This window comes from Pyxicephalus adspersus, chromosome 3 (assembly GCF_032062135.1).
Source record: "Pyxicephalus adspersus chromosome 3, UCB_Pads_2.0, whole genome shotgun sequence".
Classification (NCBI taxonomy): domain Eukaryota; kingdom Metazoa; phylum Chordata; class Amphibia; order Anura; family Pyxicephalidae; genus Pyxicephalus; species Pyxicephalus adspersus.
The window spans coordinates 69,499,146-69,519,412 of record NC_092860.1 but is presented as its reverse complement, the minus strand read 5'-3'; the positions used below and the strand labels follow the sequence as shown (position 1 = coordinate 69,519,412).

Genomic DNA, 20,267 nt, shown 5'->3' with positions numbered 1-20,267 from the left:
TGCAATGACTTGCAAACATTCACTTCTCCTGTGTGTGTTCACAATGTCTTCATTTGTAGCCACCCAATTGTTCTGTAAAGATTTGAAACTACAAGGGTCAACATCCACATCCATGATACACAATGTAAGGCATCTTGAGACAGGAAGATGGCTTTGCAGTTGCACTGTTGCCCTGTTGAGTCAGAAATTCTAAAAACGTCCATCAATCTCTACACCGATTGAATGCATAATCCCAACACTTTTTTAAAGCAAAACACAATAAAAACAAATAAATTACTTATATTTAATTGCATTCGTGTTAATCTATAAATTCTGAATCTGATGACTATGTGCTTTATTAAGCAGAGAATCAGACCTGGGCTTGATTTATTCAAGCTCTCCAAGACTGGAGAAGATAGACTATCACGGAAGAACCTGGCTAATCCAGCAAATTTGGAATGGATTTCTTACAATCATTTGTATTTGTTTGTAAATGTTTTTAATTCTGGACCAGACCCATTCCAGGTTTTCTGGATCACCCTGATTCTCCCATGATAGTCTATCTTATCCAGTCCAAAAGAAGAGATCTAATAAATCAGGTCCATTCCCTCAAACATTCAACATTAAAACAAGCTCATGTGTTTCAATGACAGTAACTGATTCTCCACTGGGAAATGTTTGAGGGAATTTCAGATTCCATGCTTAATAAATTGAGCTCTATGAATTTCATTTTTGTAATGTAATGCAACAATTATTGCAGTAATCAGTTTTGAGATCTTGAAATGCATCAAAAGGTTAGTGCCTCCTAATATTTACTGCTTTTAGTACAAAACATGATTCATGATAGAACAGACTATTTGCAATAACGTGGGTGTTGTAGTTCATGGAAAGTTAGTATTTAAGGTATTGTAGGGAATACAATGCAGTAAATGTGGCCTGAACTTAAAAAAATAATCTGAACTGAAATTTTCTTAAAGAAAAAAATATGTTGTTTTAAAGTGTGCTGGTAAGCAAAAATCAATCTAGTCGAATATGTAAAAAAGTTTCTGAAAATAATCTATTTTTTTTACTGCCTAGGTCCCTCCTTGAACAACTGCGGAAACTTCAGGCATTGGTCTCCCATTCTGCAGGAAAGGCAACTCAGACAAGCACCTGTGTAGCAGTTAGTACAAAATCAGTTTGTTCTACAAAACTTTCATTAACTCTCTATTTCGTTGTTCTTAAGTATTTAGAGGGCCTTTTTACACAAAATTTGTTCACAAAATATACACATACATTTCATTTAATGAAACAAATATATCTTGCCCTCCCTGGTTCCTTTCCCAACTCCCTCCTATTAACATACTAATGACAATATTAAACAAGAGCCTTTCAGTTTTCATTACCTATCTTATTTTAAACCCATTATGTCATCACTGTGCTTCTCTGTGCAATGCAAATTACCCATGGCTGATGGGTGGACTGGCATTATGCTGTATAAAGCTTCCTCAAGAGCTCTTACTAAAGTGTAAAAATATCCTGATGGGTGGGTGTTAACCTGGAAGAATGGGCTCCCTGATGTTCTACTTGCATGCAGATTGCCTTAAATCCAAACTACCACTTAGGGACTGGGGGAGTTATCATTAGAAGGAAAGAATGGATGCATACTATGCTGTTCAAAATTAGCATCCAAATGATAATATGGAGGCATTGTGTGTCAGGTTTGTCTAATTCAATGAATCTCCAATAGTAGCTGATCGTTTTCTAAAAATAAATTAGCCTGCTGTACAAGTTTGATTTTATCCCTAAAAGATTTTTTTTGTTAATGGTGGAGTGTGGGGGCGGAGTTCTTTTCTCTTTCCACATTTCAACATGTTAGACCGAGCAAATGTTATAAAGTTTGTACAATTTGCAATGTCCCTGCTTTCATGCTGTCCTTTTTCCTCAATTCTTTTTTTTTTTTGTGGTTGTATTGTGGTTCAAGAAAAATAACCACTACAATACTATAGCAAACATGATAAATATATTTTTGCAATGAGATAGCAACATAGAAATCCAGTCACCTAAAAAAGGTGTTAAAGATAATCAAGAAACAAAACAGATTAACAGCCAATAGAAATGATTCAATAAAAAAAAAGAAAAAAGTTTGAAACAGAGAAAAAAACTGACATCTTTGAAATACAACAAAAAGGGGTCAGGTCCTCAGGTGACAGCACCACCAGGACAGATAGCCAAGCATAAAATACCAATAATGAGGAAGAATGGCATTGCAAAAAGAATGTAACAACAGGGGAAGTATAGTATAACAGTTAGTTTGGTAACAGGTACTGTAGCTATAAATTTAGGGACCCCACCACAATGCTCTTTGCTATATAAGTGGCCCCAAGGGGTCCCTAAATTGTATTTTTAACTTCAGGCTCCTAGGCACACTTACATGTGAAACAGTAGGGTTCAATTTTCACTAGTTAGTTAGTAGTAGGACACTACTAGCTATTAGGGTCCCCTATGTAACCTGAACATTTCAAGTTGTTACATAGTTAGTCAGGTTGAAAAAAGACATCAAGTTCAACGACTAGAGAAATAAGCATATCCCAGCTTTAAAATTCTTTGGACATAGTTGATCCAGAGGAAAGCAAACCAACCCTGGTACAATTGGCTTCAGAGGAAACAATTCCTTCCTGATACCCTGAGACAATCACATGTTCCCTGGATCAATAGTCTCTGTTAGCTTTAATACCCAGTTATATTCTGTGCTTCTAGAAAAGCATCTAGCTTTTTCTTCTTTAGCAATCGATAGTAGTTGCTGAAACCACTTTCTGAGGGAGTCTATTCCACATTTTCACAGACCTTACAGTGGAGAATACCTTCCTTATTCAGAGCTTAAACTTATTTTCTTCCAGATGCACAGAGTGCTCTCTTGTCTATTGTAACGATCTTAAAGTGAATAGTTGGGAAGTGAGTTCTCTATACAGGTAATCCTCGGGTTACATACAAGATAGGGACTTAAGTTGAGTTTGTATGTAAGTCAAAACAGGTACATTATTTTAATGTAGGACAGATGTTTGTCTCAACATATTATTAGGCAGTGTGGTGTCAGTTTCTGTATAAAATCCTTACTGTGAGTTATTCATAAACAAAGCAAAAGAAAAAAAATGTATGGAGCCTAGACATTCATTAACTTCTGAGCAAGCTGTGCTTTGATTTGCAAAAAGAAACAGCTGCAGGGTTTGCCTTGGTCATTAAATCAGGAATATTAGCAACAAGACGTCCAGCACATTTGCAATAAAACAATGGACTGTTTTCTCAAGTAAATGTTAAAAAGATGGGAATGGACAGTTTTAAAATATGAACTCAATACCCAGATTGACAAAGTTTGAATAAAGTAAAATAGTCTGGGGAAGATATTCATTTTACAATCAAACCAAAAGAAAGCATTCACCTTTCATTTTTGCAAATCCAATGTCATTTTGGAGAGAATAGGGTGTAAGGTAATCTGGGTTAGATCTGGGGATCTGGGCAAGAAAATGCTCAGATACTTCATAGATGCCTTTGCTCATTTAAATGTGTATGATTGGTAAAGTTGTTTATGAAGGGCCAATGGTAAAGAAATATACTCCAACTTAGAGTAATTGATTTTGAAATTGGAAAATTAACCATAAGGAGTAGGAGAATGGATAGAAAAATAATTGGATTATTGACCACAAATAAAAGTTCCAGGGTGAGTAGGACAATGTGGGAAAACAGCAAAACCTGGTGGGTAGAATTATAAATGTGAAAGTGTTCTAACATTCACTTTACTCGATGCTGTGGGTGTAGAATAAATAGATCTAATTCAAAACATCATTTTATACTTCAGACAATGTGCACTGGGGTTTAATTCATAAAAATCCAATCTACCAGGTCAAAGGTCTTCTCTGCTTGAGTTGATAACAGGAATGCAGGATCTGAACCTGACTGAGGGTATCTAATTCAACACCCTAATAGTATTGTTTTTGCTATCCTTGAAGGCAGTTTCTTTTTTTGTAATGAATCATTTTGTGAAAAAAAAGGCTGGAAAAGGAAGGCCAAAATCTTCATAAATAAATAAGACATCTTGATTCAAAAAGAAAATTGGTCTACAGCTTGCACAAACTAAAACGTATTTACCTTTTTCTTTTGGGACAACTGAGATATAGTTCTCAGAAGCTCAGAACCGGATAAATAAGTTTGAATACTTTTTACCGCCTTGGTAGAAAACCCGGTGTTCTAGGTATAAAAAATGTAAAAAGACGCAACCTAAGCTTTGTATTAAAAATCTCATGACCAGTCCGATCAGTCATATATGGTACATAGTCATGTTCTCTCTGGTCTTAAAGGGCATTAGCCACCAAGTGCTCACACTTGTTACCATATTCATAAATGCTCTCCCATACTTTGACAGAGTGGCTTTAGCTCTTGGTATGCAAAGATTGCCCAACTGATCTTTAAGTATTTCCAATGGCTTACTAATTTCCCTGTCCATGGAGCCAATTCAAAATATTGAATATGAGATAATAAATCATACGTTTCCTGTTGACAAGCTTTCTTTTATTAATAAACCTCTAATCACCATCTTGTTAAACTACCAAACCACTATAAGGTTAGGAGTGTGGTTTAATGGAAAATATTGGTTTAATTCTGAAGGTTATGTCTGCCATAGCCAATAGATCCAAAAGTAGGAAAAGATTCAGTCTCAAATGCCAGGACCTGGTCATTTGGTGTGTACACTTTTATGAACATTAACACTGGAGCGTGGTATGAAAGCACCACATTTCCTATCATGCAGTTCTGGGGTCAAGAGGGATCAGCATGGCGCAGCTAAAAATGATTGATTCTTCATTATGTTGGCAATGGGAGAAATGTTGAGAAGGTGAAAGAATGTATTATCCCAAGAAGAAGGTTTTAGGATGAGCCATAGATTTATCAACTGAAAGCAATGTAGACATTGCTGAATATGCTTCCTTTCCTAAGGCTGATTCTACACGGACATTTTCCCCAGCTTTTAACCTAGGCTTTAAAAGCCCATGTTTGAAATTACCATGCATTCCAATGGGCTAATCTACACCAGGGCATTTCCTTGAGGCACGTTTTTGAGCCTTATAGTTAACGCTACTTGCAACATTTTAAAAATTATAAAGCAGGGTTAATGCGGATAAACGTGGGTTAACATGTCCATTGATCTCAAAGGGGGATTCCCATGTTTATAAGTGCTTGAAACGTAAACGAGGTAAAAGCAAGGGAAAAGGAAGGGAAAAACTTGGGAAAACGCGGCATAGATGCATTCCAGCACTTTCCAGCAGTTTAAAGGCAAGCTTTAAAATGTTGGTAAAGCTGCATAAAAACACATTTAAATGCAGTAGGAACATTTACATGCATTTTTAAAACCATCCACAGCCTAAGGATGTGTCATGGAGGCCTGACAGAAAGAGTCCAATCCTAGGTCTGGGGTAAAATGAAAATCTCCCCGAAACACCAGTATCCTCTCTCAAAACACATCCAGATAAGTCAAGAAGGATTATAAAAAATCATCTACTGACAGGATTCAATTTAAATGGGGTTTTTAACTAAGAAAGAACCAAGGATGTTGGGTACCTGTTGTGAGCTTGGAACCCAGACCTCTGATGCCCTCCATGTATGGCAATATGACCAAGAATGGACAATTAGTAAGATGGAGGTATAAATGTGTTTAAAAAAAAACTTTTTCATGTAGTTTTGTGCTAATATGAAGGTTAGTTTTATTACAAATGTTCTATATAGTTTTTTCCCTGATGAAGCAACTGATGCAAAATACATCAAGGAACACACATTGTAGTCTTTGTGTTTTACATTTTTTGTTAAACAGATTGTACCTAAAAAGTCTTACTGTTTTTGGTTAGATTCATATGTGGATTTAAGGGATGGGGTACATTTAGGACCCAGAGAAATATATATATATAGGTAATGAGAAAAAAATTATAGATTATAACACAGGCAGATGGACAAAGTTTTTATAAAACAATAAAAATCCAAGTATAAAAAGTTTAGATTATACTGGGGAACACATTTTATTTGAGCTAGAGCTTACACTTGTTTCTTTACTAATTTTTGGGTGGTGAATCCAGAAATGACCCCAGTTTTTTGCTATCACATCCATTTTTTTATGATACAGGATACCCCCCATTTTTGTCAAAAAACATACAAATTTTACATACAATGAAAAAATAATGAAATGATAACTTGGATGTACTGTTTATTTAAATTTATTTTGTTCATACAAAGGATTTGATGTTACTCTATGACATTTTTACAGAAAAACATTTGAAAATTAATCGGGTAAGCAGTTAGGGTACAAATTTACGCTTATAGCTTCTCCTGGCGTGTTCAGTGTTCGGACAATCCCACCGGATGCTCCCACAATAGTCAGCCATCATATGTATATTCCATCTACCTAGATACCGTCCTTTTATGACCTTCAAATCTTGGTGGAATTGTTCACCTTGCTCATCACTGACTGCACCAAGGTTTTCTGGGAAGTTAGAAAGATGGCTATGCAGAAAATGCACCTTGATGCTCATATTGCAACCAAACATTTTGTAGCTCTTCAAGAGTTACTGGACAATTTCTGTGTAATTATTTGCTTCTGTGTTTCCAAGAAAGTCCTTGACAATGGCTTTGAATGATAACCAAGCATTCTTTTTGACTTTTGTGTGCATCTTTGATTAGCTGCCGAATCTGTGGACCATCAAACACACCGGTCTTTATTTTTTCAAATGACAGGCTAGGAAATGCCAAAATGAGGTACTTGAAACAGTCTCCTTTAGTTGGCAAAGCTTTAATGAACTGCTTCATCAGACCCAGTTTCAGATTATATTATTCTTTCTATCAACCAGTGGTTAGTGTAGAATGTTTGGATCACATGGTTTTAGCTCTGCTGTCCCACATGCACAGATAACAGGGATACTTGGTGTATCAGCATTGCTGACCAAGAAGGAAGCATACAATTTTAAGGTCAACACAGATGACCCAATTGTGTTAGTGATATTGCATCAACTCAATGACTCTCTTTATGTCTGCATATTCTTCACAAAGTGAAACTGAATGTCCAATTGGGACTGACCCAAATATATTACCATCGTGAAGGAGGATGCACTTTAAGCTCCACTCTGATCTATCAATGAATAGTCACCATTCAGTTGAGTTTTAGATTGGAATTCCCAAATCCTCCATTAAACCAGGTATGTTATAGCAATACACAAAGCCACTGTTCGTTCTAAAGTACTGCAGAAATGCAATTTCTCTGGTTCCAAAATATGATACCTTTTTTCCTTTTTCAAGTAAGTTTTTCTCACCCAGTCTTGATGATAGGAGTTCTGAAGCCTTCTTTGATATTCCCAAATCCATCAACTCATGCTGATCAAATCCTTTTTGAACAGAGTCTTCTTCAATTTCAAAATCTTCATCATTGTTGTCACCTAGTTTCTCACCATAATCATGTTCTTCAAGAGAGGGTAGTGTAACAAAAACTGTCACTGGGATTTCATCTGAATGAGCCACTGGACGTATAGACGATGGTAGACTAGGATACAATGTTACATTTATTTTTCTTGGTATATACTGAAGTTTTCACTATACAAAAGTAACAGTCACTGAAATGATCTCCTGGCTTCCGCCAAACCATAGGTATATCAAATGGCATCTTATCACTTGTTCCCTTTGTCTACATGCGTAAACCACCGACACACTGCACGCCTTATGAGGGGCCTAAGACTTATCTTGATCACCAAGTTTAACCTTGAAAAATGCCAAATAGGCTTGCTCAACAAATGAGCTGATGTTCGCCCATTGAATGGGAATGGTGAAACTGCCACAGATATAACAAAATGAATCGGGTTTTTTTACGATGAGAAACAGCAGAGCCGGACATGACCTGAAAGAAAGGAAATACATGTGTAAGTACAAACATAAATTTTGCCTATTCGCTACGTAGAGCAGCGCACAACCTCTGACCACACTGTCTTGCGTGTAAATGAATAGTCCATACAAATCCACGCTACAGTAATCGCAATAGAATAAGCGGTAGAAAAAAAAGCTGACGTGATAGAAGAAAACTAACTGCACTTTCAGAATCAGCATACATATTTTAGTGTAAATAAGCTTAAAAATTAAAGTCAACAAAAAAATTGTTCGAAATTGTTCCCCAGTGTTATGGTTTCCAAGTTTATTATAAGACATTTGTGGAAGACCTAGTATCACATTTGGTGCATGTCTTCAATGAGGTTTTACAGGGTGGAGAGCTGGGAGCCACTACCTTAGAAGCAGGGATATGCATGCTGCTGAAGCCAGACACAGATACCACTGTGTGTTCCAATTACAGAACAATCTCCTTGCTCAACTTGGATGCCAAGCTACTTGCAGGCATTCCTTGCATTGACTTCCTGCTTGAACCTGGGCATCGATTGCCTGATTTCGGTGGTTCAAAGAGGTAGGAGAAAAAATATCCCAAGGGTCTTACCTTTTGCTTGGACATGGCAATGTCCTAATATGTTCAGCTATATTAGGAAGTCCTATGGCTATATCTCACTTAACTGTTAGAGCGATGGGGCTTTGGCTTTTTGACTTTTGACATTGGGTTTCCTCTCTATTCACTACTCCAAGGGCCTTCATAAAATATATGGGATTCTGGTCCTCTTACTTCCATATAGGTAGGGGCACCAGACAGGGCTGTTCCCTTTCTCCACTACTCGTTGCTCTAGCCATGGAGCCACTGGCTCAGGCCATGAGGAATCACCCATATATTATGGGCATATACTCCTGAGACCTGCTAACCAAAGAGGAGATTTCTGCCCTGTAAGATACAATAGTGAGAAGCCACTAAAAAATTTGAAAATTATACCTAATCATCCAGGAACGTGCTGCCGTGGTTGTGCGGTGGAAGGTACACTGTACCATATTTGGTGGCAGTGATACAGATACTGGACACATACATACCAGATGGCATACACACTAGAAGGTCGCTCTTTTGCCAAAGGCCCAGCTGAGGCTTACTCAACTTAAAACCACCTGTATACACTAACAATAAATTATTATCTTATTTGTTAACAGCTTTCAAAAAGGTTTTAGCAAAGGTTATCCACTCATCCATTGGCTCAAGTTAAGCAGAAAATGGCCTTTTTCTTTCGAGTGAGAAAATGTGAGCCATACTCACAGATTCCATGAATATGTTCCACCGGGTCAGGACCCCCTGGATAGATTACTACTAAATGCCTATAGGTTGGGAAACTCACTCGTGCTACTGTGATCTCTATTACACTAATGCTATAAACTTTCAATAATGTGGTAATGTAGGTTGACAGTTGATCTGACCCCCAAAAAATCCTGTTGGTCTCTTCTCAAACTCCTTTCTTTCCCCTCTCTTCTTTTTTGTTGCCCTTTTTTGGGCTTTCCCTATGTCTTTACTTGATGCTGTTATTATTGCAACTCCCCTATTTACGCACAAAGCAATGGCTAGGCAACTGTTTCACTAAGATTGTGTTTCTCTAGGACTTTCGCCTTAGCCCTGGAGACAGGCCACACTACCATTTGATGTCTCTGGTTTTATATATTTGCTGCCTAGACACTGAGAAGTGGGCACAAGTGAAATTGGACTATTATGCCTTTACCTTGATAAGCTATTTTACATGTCCTGTTGTTGTTATCTTCTATTTGTATTGTCCTGAAAATTCTCTCCTATTCTCTTCTAAATACTTATAATAAGTTTTATATATAATAAAGAAATAATTTAATAAAAATGTATTGAAACAAAAAACTGAGATTGGCAACAAACACAAATATCCAAAAATGTACTCTGTAAAATATTTTAAATCTGAATTCTGGGTAAATTAAACGTATCTCTGCACTGTAAAAGGTAAATGCTTGTTTTTCAAGTATTTAATTTTTTACCTTATCCCTTTCTCTCCAATGTTTCCGGTGGGTCCTTGCGAGACTATTTGTTCTGCATTTTGTTTTAATAATAATAATCAGATAAAGGCCAATTTCTACTGGTATCTTCCACTTAGCTAAATCAGAAAATATGTGTGGTACTTTTACTGTTTCATGTTTTGTTATCTTAAAATCCATAAAATTAGTTACATGGTGTCATGTTATGCTGAATGATAAATCTCTGTAGTGTTCACTTTTATCATTTGTGGTACTTATTTAGTTACATATGTAATTTATCTATTATATTAATGAATTTAACTTTTACAGGTACTTCTGCTGTCTTTTTCTCTTCTTATTTTCCCTTCATTGAACCAGTTTGCAAGAAACAAAACACAAGAGGGCAATGATTTTCTTCCTGTCAGAGGTAAGATTTTATATGTGGCATGCCAGTTTGCTTTAAGTCAACAGTGTACACTGGTTATATGTGCTTTGTTTGTTGTGGTTATATGTGCAATTATGGCTAACTAAGTGCTCAATCATTCTAAAAACTTATTGTCACTTTTTCTTGAACAGACTAGGCAAATATAGGCAGATATGCCATAAATAGCAGACTAGAAGATCATACAGTCCTTTAAATTAATACTTAAGTTATATCCCAACAAATGTTCTATTGCAGATTACAAGGTTGAAATGGGACTAGGGGCCCACCATGGAAAGTGAAAATGAGGGTCCATCGGAAAACAAAGCGTTTTTGGCACAAGGCAACAGTGGGGCAAGGACCAACCAGATGGCAACAGAAATGTCACTGGAGCCTTTTCCAGCCTACCATTAGGCCGGTCCTCCTCTGAACCCTGTGATAAAGTTGGGGTGTTGATGATCTGCTGTTCACCCGGATGATTAGTATTTTGGAAAAGTGACCTGGGTGATAAGAGAGGGATTTATATAAGATTTATGATGGTTACCCTCAATGACAGATTGGGGTTGTTAGTGAATTCTATCATTCTCTCAGGTAATAACAGTGGTGTAAGTGATTTCTGTGGTTAATTTGGGTAATAGCAAGGGCTGTTACTGATTTCTGTGTTGACCCTGATGGTAGAGGGAAGGACATAGTAGGGATTTCTTTTGATAATACTACTATAAAGGGGGGAATATAATTATTTCTACAATTGACCCAGGTGATGGGCGTCTGTTAGTGGTCTCAGAAGGTGGTGCAGCTTTTAAGGTGGTGGTATTACTAATTTCAATACATGGCCTGTGTGATGAGGGGAAGTGTTAGTGTTTTTACAAGGTGATTGGAGTGAGAATGGGGGTGTGATTGATTTCTGTGGTTTGTGATAAGGGGGATCGTTCGTGATTTCTGTGATGAACCCAGGTAATGGGGGGGGGGGGGTGTTAGTGATTCCAGAAGTTGACCCACGTGATAAAGGTGTGAGGTTAACAGGGTTGGACTGGGGACCTGGGGCCCAACAGGCACAGTGGCACAAATTGGCAGGGCTCCATCAGTGGCACAGGTGGTTTGTCCTGTGACCATCAATGGCATAGAAAAAAAAAAAAACATTTTTTATGTATATCACTGAGGCCTGTTTTGCTATGCTAACTTTTTAGTCTTGGTTCTTGGTTCTTGGTTCAGCAGTTTTCAACGCAATCCAGGCAAATACACAATAATAAGGTCTAATATGTATATCTTTACTAAATCAAAAAATGTAAAAATGTGTACAGAAACATAAACATACATAAGCAAGCATCGATAAAAAGACAATGGGGATATTGACCCCATTGCCCTACTTTAAGCAATAATTTGCACAAGTATTTACTGCTTCAATTCAGAACTTCAGCCATTTCTGCTGCTCCCCGTTGGTCTCTAATCCCCAATCCCTGTCTCTAACACATCTCTCTCCATCTGGCTCATTCAGTATCTGTTCATGATGTCCCAGCCCAGATATTTTCTGTTATCCTTGGAAATTAGACAATCCTGGCAGACATCCGTGTGTGCTACAAAAATTTATTTCGAAGGAAACTAAACTCCATCTAAATAATTTCATATTAGCTAAAAATTTAAAAAATTACCTTAGCACTACAGTGCCCACCAGAGGTTTTTCAGTAGGCCAGCCACAGACTAGCAATTTTCTTATCATTACTTTCAGTAGCAACATTCACTTTTCATTACTCATGTGTTTTTCTGTATGTACACCCTGGTGATCATGTCAGTGGATAATTCCAAATGATATGACTCAAGGAAAGACTCACAGTTTAGATTATTGTGCATCAAATACAAAGGTTTTTTTCAAAAGCCAAACTGGCCAAATTGAAGTAGGGCTTGGGCAAGGTAAAGTGAGTATGTCCAATAAAAATACCATGCTGTAGAATTCCCATGCAGATAATAACAGCAAAAGGTAGATTTTCCAAATCACGGACAAATCTCAACAACATGGAGATAATAATAAGAACCGGCAGTTACGTGTTGGGACAGATTTTAATATATGGCAAAAACTGTAATGGTTGGTTGATTTAGAAGAACTAGGTCTCCTAATGTGAGTGACATTCTCTAGCAAAAGGTTCACTCATGGCATTTACCAGTAATAAGCCTCTTAATGAAAGTGACACTAACCAGTAACAGGTAGATTCTAGGGACATGCAGTCTGTTTTCACTTACTTAGGTGCTTTTCACTCCTTTGTATCATCTGGGCCGTCTTAGTCTGGGGCCATATTTGCTCTCAATCCTTGGAGGCAATGGGCCTGATTTAAAAAAAAAAAAAACTCTCCAAGGCTGGAGAGAATATACTTTAATCAGTGAAGCTGGGTGATCCAGAAAACCTGGAATGGATCTGGTCCAGGATTCAAAACATTTGCTAGCAAACAGCAAATGACTTTTAAGAAATCCATTCCAAGTTTGAGTAGGAGGTGGAGGGCTGTGGGAGGTTCTTGCCCCTCTGTGTGGTTTAAGGTTGGTCTTAGCCTTCCTGCTACATCTCCTGCACCATCAACTAGCTATTTCTGTGGCAGAGAATAGAGGAATCACTGCAGCTGACAGAAAATCAACCTTATCCTTGGGAAAATAAGGATAGTTGGAGATATGGAGACCCACTCCAGAGAATTGGCAACCTGTGTAAAAAGCAATAGTTGCTGGACCAGTCATTGGGGGTTTCCAGGTATAATAGACGACTTCCTGACACCAAGAGATGTAAGGGATTATATAACTCCAAAAGAGTTACTCCATAACTTTAAAACCATAATTTTGGCAATCAACTTCTTTCCAGCTTTCAGTTTATCAGTTTCAACTTCAAATCATACATACTGGGGAAACACTTTTTTAAGGCTCCAAGAGAAATTCCCTTCATCCTTTATACTCTGCTTCTACCTCCAATGCCACCAATTGACTGGCCTTGCAGATTCACTATAGTAGTTGGCCTCCACCAATGACCCTACTTTTCATTGCCCAGGAAACAGAAAGAATATATATCATTATCATAGCGCTACCATTCCTCCTATTATCTCACTATGCTTAGAACACTAAATTATTGTTTGCCTTTCCATTCTCAGGCAGCTTTGTAAAGGTAAATTGGAACCACTTTTGCTTCTGTAAAATTGTATTTTGTTTCAATGTATGCTTGTGGGTACACAAGCACAGTTACAAACATGTTATACTGGGAGAAGGCAGAATTGCTTTGCAATCATGTCTATTTAAAAAAAATGCTCAATTTTCAGTAGCCATTCTTTACTGTGCGTTACTGTACCGTGCGTACCAATGTGTCCACTTTGGGTCCTCAAAACTTTCTGGAGCTGACACCATTTCAAGGGCATTGATTATCATTCACTAGAGAATGTGTGCTGAACTAAGTGGATTAGAAATTATTAGGAGGTAAAAAACACAGTTCAAAACAAAAGAAGTCCCCAAACTGCAACTAAAGCTTTTACCTTCCTGTAAGTGTTATAAATATAGTTATTGAGATAACATGCTTCAAGTTTGAGGGAGTTTGTTTAGTGCCAGGATAATAACTGCTGTGATAATAACAGATGTGAGCAGACCTGCCTTTCTGCAGTCTGCCCCTAGAGATTTGCAGAAAAGCATTGCAACACTGAAAACCCTTGATAAACTTTAGAGGAGTCTTCTGCTTACTGAGCAAATAAAAGGGGGCAAATAAAGGGACATATGTGAAGGATACAAAGGTAACTCAGGAGAATCAAGTAGGGAGCTGAGTTTTCTAAATAAAGGAAGTGATAGTGGAATATAAAGAAAGCTAGTCTTGTGATTAAGAAGACAAACAAATTTAACCCTTTCCAAATTCTCTTTTATATGGGCCTTTATGGCTTAATTTTCAGGGTCTGTGAGATTGTTGCGATGCCCTCGGGGTGGCATTGTGCCTGGGAACAAATCTATTGGACAGTCGTAGGGTCAGTGAGGTCGAGGGACATCATTGGCCCGAGGAGAGAATACATCAGCTAAATCTAAATATGTAGTGGACAGTTTCCTCAGTGATGTACCCACAACCATGATTCCACCATCACTGTCTCAACACATTTATTTGCCCATCTGATAATCTGCCCAGATTCCAATAAACTACTGGGTTATGCTTACGTAACCACGGCAGTCCCAAAATTATAGGGGATGATGAAATGTTAAGAAGAAAAAACATCAACATTTCTGAGTAGGCAGAACCCACTTTAAATAAAACCTCTAACTCACTTTCACCCACTTTAACTAAAACCTGTAACTCTCTAATGCTTTATAAAATACCAATACATATTTTAGGTCCCATATGTACCTCATCCCCTTTAAGCATAAATAAGTTGCTAATGTGTCAATGTCAGTTGATCTGTGGCACCCACGTGATGAGATTAGGGGTAAATTTGTTATTGAGTGCTCCTGCTGCAAGGTAGAATCATCAATGGCCAATAAACATAGTGGCTCAGGTAAATGATATACTGGAATTCCAAGAGAAGGAGCCTGAGATAAAACAAGACGATTGCCAGCAGCACTGCTATCTAGGAATGCCTGGCAATGTTCAATTTAAGATTACCAGGCAATCCCTAAAGGTAATAGAAAACAATCAGATTTTAGAGGAAATGCCTGATTCCATAGGTGGGTTTCCCCTGGGCCCACCTAAGCATAAATTCTCCCCACTTCTTCAGCAGTTGCCATACCAGGTCTGGGTCTGCATATAGAAACCCCATAGGCTTGAAAAAAGTGTCCATTGAGAGTTGGGTACCCCCTCAGGCAGCTGTGAGCCACATAGGTTTTAATTTTAGCCTCTTAAACTTATTACCCATTGGAAAATATATTTTTCAGTTTGCTATTGTAGAACAGACATGAAACATTACCATTTCTGTTAAATGTTCTTTGAGGTCAATATTTTCTCCCAGTCCAAGTCACGGAGAGCCGCCCTTAATAATGGAAAATTTGCTCTCCTAATTCTTAGGCAAAACTCCCCAAAATATGTCCAATAGGTAATAAATTTAATAAAAAACTTAAAAAACAAAACAATTTTTAAATAAAAAAAAATAGTTTAACATGTAATATATAACTGTACAGTTTTTGACTCAATACAGCTATTTTGTATTGAATCCAATGCAAAGTGATTTTGAATTTCCCGCCGCACCGACATCATGGGAAACCTCGTTGATCTCGGCTCTGCATTTGCCGGCTGGAGATCGGAGGAGCAGGACGTGTCCCTAGCTCCTGCAGGGACGAGCAGGATGCCGGGGGATAGCGACGGAGCAAAGTAAGTGTTTTTTTTTTTTAGGTTAAAATAACCCCGAGTGTGACTCGGGATTACTGTTTTTTGCAAGTAAAATCCACTCCAACTCACACTCGGTATTACCACTTAGGAGGTTAAAATAAATGTTTTTATCTTTCCTGTTTTTGTTTCCTGTTTACAGCTTACTTTAAATGAAAACAAATTATGGTCACTGCTACCCAGATTCTCTTTTATATGCACATTTGTTATAAGCTCTGCATTGTTAGAAAGAACTAGGTCCAGCAGAGTATCATTTCACAAAACACAAATTTCCTCCCTTTTGCTGTTCCTGTAGTGCTATTACTCCAGTGAATGTCAGGGTAGTTTAAATCCCCCATGACTAAAACACTTCCACTTTTTGCTGCTTTTTCTATCTGTGCTAGTAGTTGATTCTATATTTCTTCCTTAGCACTGGGGGGTCTATAGCAGACTCCAATAATAAATTGTGTATTATTCAACCCCACATTCAACTCCACCCATAATGCCTCAACCTAATCGCTTGTTCCATCCGCAATTTCTTCTTTTAACATTCACTTTCAGATCACTTCTCACATACAGACAGACACCAACACCCTTTGTTTGACTCTGTCTTTATGAAAGAGAGTATAACCAGGAATATTAACAGCCCAGTCATGTGGAGAACAAAGCCAGGATTCAGCAATGCCAATTAGGTCATAATGCTCTTCACTCATTAAGGCTTCCAACTCCCCTATTTTGTTTGCTAGTCTTCTAGCATTGGTGAACAGGCTCTTTAAACCATTGCTGCTTTTACCATTGTTTGCCAAATCCTTTTGTTTTTCAGTACAACTAGTACTGCACAGTATTTATTCCTTACTTATGTTAATAAATGTAGATCCAGAGTAAACGATTTTTTGCATCATCTGTTTAGTGTAACTAGATACCACCGGGCAATTATAATACTTTCCCTTGCTGAAAAGCTTACTGTCAATATGTTTCTGCTATGGCTAAATTGTCCATTAAACAATGTAAATATATTGAGTATATTTTGTTAAGTAGCCTGATGTACTAAAATGATGGTTTCACATGAGAAGATACTTTATTATTTCTCAATGTACACACATTAACTCCATTTTTTCAATTATTACTTTTGGACCCTTATATATCTCCCCCCTTTTTTTATTTACCATTATCCTAACATACAACTTCAGTATCATTTTTCCTTTTCATTTACTTTACATGCAGTTATTACCTTTCCTCTCTTCACTAATCATAAAAAAATTTTTTAATTCATCCATAATTATTTTTATTTATTTATTTTTTTTTTTATATTTATTTTTTATTAGCAACCAATAAAAACAGACAATTACAGAACTCAAACCAGTGTATACAGATGGCAAAAGCAAATAAAAGCGTGAAAAGGCATACAATTTTACAGAAATAGTCATATCCAGTAACTCGAGAGAACATATAGCATGCCACGTAATGATAAATGGAAAAGAGAAATAAATTGTATACGTACATAAGAACATTTCCGTTATAGCAGTAAGCAATCTACCATTAGGTTTCATTGGTCGCTGATTTTATATTAAAGAGTATAGAAAAAGAGAGGAGAGAAAGAGGAGGGGAGGAGGTGCTGTATTGGGATAAAACAGAAAAGAGGGTAGTGGGGAGGGGGGGCAGGCCGAGTAGGGATTGGTGCACAGTGGAGGCGCTGTATGCTCACGGTAGTCGCAAATAATCTGCAGTGGTCTTAAATTCCTCCCAATAATACCAGGTGCGTATAGGTCTACGTGCTGAACGGTCTCCTGCACTCATAAGCTCCTCCATGTCAACCCTGGTCAACCATTGTTGCACAGTAGGTGGAGCAGTTTGTCTCCATAGCGGGGGGATGCAAGCCTTGGCTGCATTCAACAAATGTCGCAGCACCGACCTTTTATAGCATTTCCTCGACATTGCTGATACATGAAGCAAGACAAGCTCTGGTTTATCCCGTATCGACACTTCTGTCAGCCTTCGCACAATATCAGCAACAGCCGCCCAGAACGATACTAAACTAGGACAGTTCCAAAATATGTGTAGCAATCATTTTTATTTTACTTGTCTTATATTTTCTCTCCCCCCTAATGTCCTCCTTCTTCGCTGACTTGCAGGGGACAGGAGCGCTGGCATCACTACCAGCGCTCTTTAGATCAGATCTGCTGAAATTATTCAGCAGCCCTGCTCTCGTCCCCTGTATGGACGCAGCAATTTTTTCTGCATCCACAGCCTTGTCAAAGCTGCTTAGTCTTGGCAGCTACAAAGGGCTAGGCCGCCGCATGGGAGGTGGGGTGGAGCTATCTGGAGCTTCGCATGCGCATTCACATAACAGATCCGGCACACCTCAGACGCCAATAGACCCGTGTAAAAGATGGGGAGATTTGGCGCATGTACTCCTCTTTCTGAACACAAAGGAAGGGTCTTCATAGAACCCTGAAGTCCATTCCCAAGTACTGATGCCCAGATTTAAAAGTAAAGGAACCTTCTGATAATTTCTCACTACGTGTCCCTAGGCTTCATTCTTTTCTTATGACCTCACAAGCAAGTTTAATTATAACTCCAGCACAATTTTTTTTTTATTCATGAACTGTTATATTTAAAATAGACTAATACAATATTTGTTAAAAACCTTTGTAAAGAAGCCTTCATTTAAACCTATTTTTGGAGGTTTGAGAACACCAGTGGTATTAAAGATATTTTTAAGCTAAAACAACAACGTTCCTTAGATTCCCACAGGTACCCTATTTCCGCCCCCATTTTTTCTTGGCCACTATTCTTTCCTCTAGGGGATCACTACCATTTATTTATTGACAAATCGCAGTAGTGCTACGTTATATTTAAAGCGTACCTAAACTCAACATTTTTACTTTACATACAAGGGTAGACAACCCTTCTAAAGAAAGTAAAAATGTTGGTATTTTTTGTGTACTGTGTATGTGTACTACTTGCATGTTTCAAGCATAATCTGAAATAAATGGACATGCGTATAAAACAAAATGTTCCTGTTTCAACATATGGTTATTGTTCTCAGTCGTCTCCAGGTCCTTGCATAACTCTGCTTATTCAAGAGTATTCAATTTTCCATCTGAAAGTGAAGACACTGCACACTGGGGTGATACAAGCAGCCAGACTCACTATCAAGAAGTACAATCACTGGATGTAAGTCAGCTTATTGAAGAAGATCAAAGAGGAACAAATTGTACAAGAATGTCAAATGAACAAAACAATTTCCAGTTAAATGAGAATACTGCAGAGATGTTGAGCGAGTCTGTGGGTGATTCTGTGGCCGAACAGATAAAAATGTCTTGGAAAGAACCCTCAAAACCAAAAAGGGTGACAAACAAGTGTGGTAAAGTCAAAGAAAGCAATGAAAGCATTTGACCCTGTGGACTATATAGAGCTATCCTTTAAATTGTTGTATGTGGTAATAGCAAAAAAGCATAACAAGATTACATTTTAACCTATGTTCTGTCAAAAATATTTAATACCAGAAATATAAAAACAGCCTGGAGGTGGAAGTACTGTTCCTACTATTGGGTGAGCCTTTGACCAAAAGCACTCATAAAGCAGTATAATGTGGATACACTCAAAAACTATGGAACAATTAGTTGGCAATATATAACAATTTCAAAATGTTTATAATCATTTTTCTCTCTTCTGTAAGATTGTCCTAAAAATGTACCTAATGGTGCAAATAAAAAAAAGTATAAGGGACATTACTGTGCTGCTGTTGCAAGTGCAACTGATAACGCTACAATCACAAAAGGTACCCAAATTTAGTCAGGTGTGTATTTAAATGGAAGTTTTAACTTGTTACTGAGTAGGTAAATATTTTTAGAAATCATGTGTGGAAAAATTTAGTAATTAGGTTAAGGATGTAAAACTTTACATGGTAAAATGCTCATACTTGCAAAAATCCAGCTACTAATATAATCAAATGCAAACACAGATTTGAGAAAATTAGGGTTGTACACAAGTAACCAATGAAACCAACATGATTTTTGTCTTGCTCCAATGATATTTCTCATTTCTACTGCTTAATATAGTTATATTCCATATATTTTCTGAATATATGAATAAAATATTTTGCAAGGTAATCCTTAATACAACAGTTATGGTGATCTCTCAACATTTTATACTATAAAATCTCCTAGAGCAATGTATATTCTAGGAATAATTGATCATATTATTTTTCTAATCTTTTGACTGTTTAAACAGCTATTTAAATAGTGGGCCACTATTTGAGGTATCAAGCAAGGTAACAGTGCCAATGGGGAACCCAGTACATAGTAAGAGTAGCTTTCTTAAAAAGAGAGATGACAAGTTACATACTCCACCCATATGCCGTATTTACTCAAGTTGCTTTCCAGTGCAGTTCAAAGCAGATTCAACAGGCCTGAACTTCCCAATCTACTGAATTATAGAAAGAGACATGATGTAGATTTGCAACAATATTGTGACGTCACACCAAGCAACAGACAAATTATTATTGTAACACAAAACTGATTCTCAGATTTGATGACCTTCAGAGAGAAAAAAACAAGACAATCTTTAATGATCATGATGACTAATGAACAAGATAACTAATAATCAGATACAGGACTTTCAAGGTATAGGACATAGCATAGAAGCTAGATGATACAATACCATGGGTATTTCTAA

General features: G+C 37.4%; 1 protein-coding gene across 2 annotated transcripts in view; it reads left to right on the top strand.

Annotated features, from left to right (window-relative positions):
• LOC140326468 (cyclic AMP-responsive element-binding protein 3-like protein 3) overlaps window positions 1-19,702 on the top strand; it is a 139,714-nt gene extending 120,012 nt beyond the window's left edge. For both annotated transcript variants that reach the window (XM_072405077.1, XM_072405079.1), the window contains exons 8-10: window positions 1,057-1,141; window positions 10,201-10,297; window positions 18,637-19,702. In XM_072405077.1, coding sequence (XP_072261178.1) covers window positions 1,057-1,141; window positions 10,201-10,297; window positions 18,637-18,986 — 532 coding nt within the window. In that variant the 3' untranslated portion in view covers window positions 18,987-19,702. The remainder of the gene's footprint in view (window positions 1-1,056; window positions 1,142-10,200; window positions 10,298-18,636) is intronic.
• The last annotated feature ends 565 nt before the right edge of the window (window positions 19,703-20,267 follow it).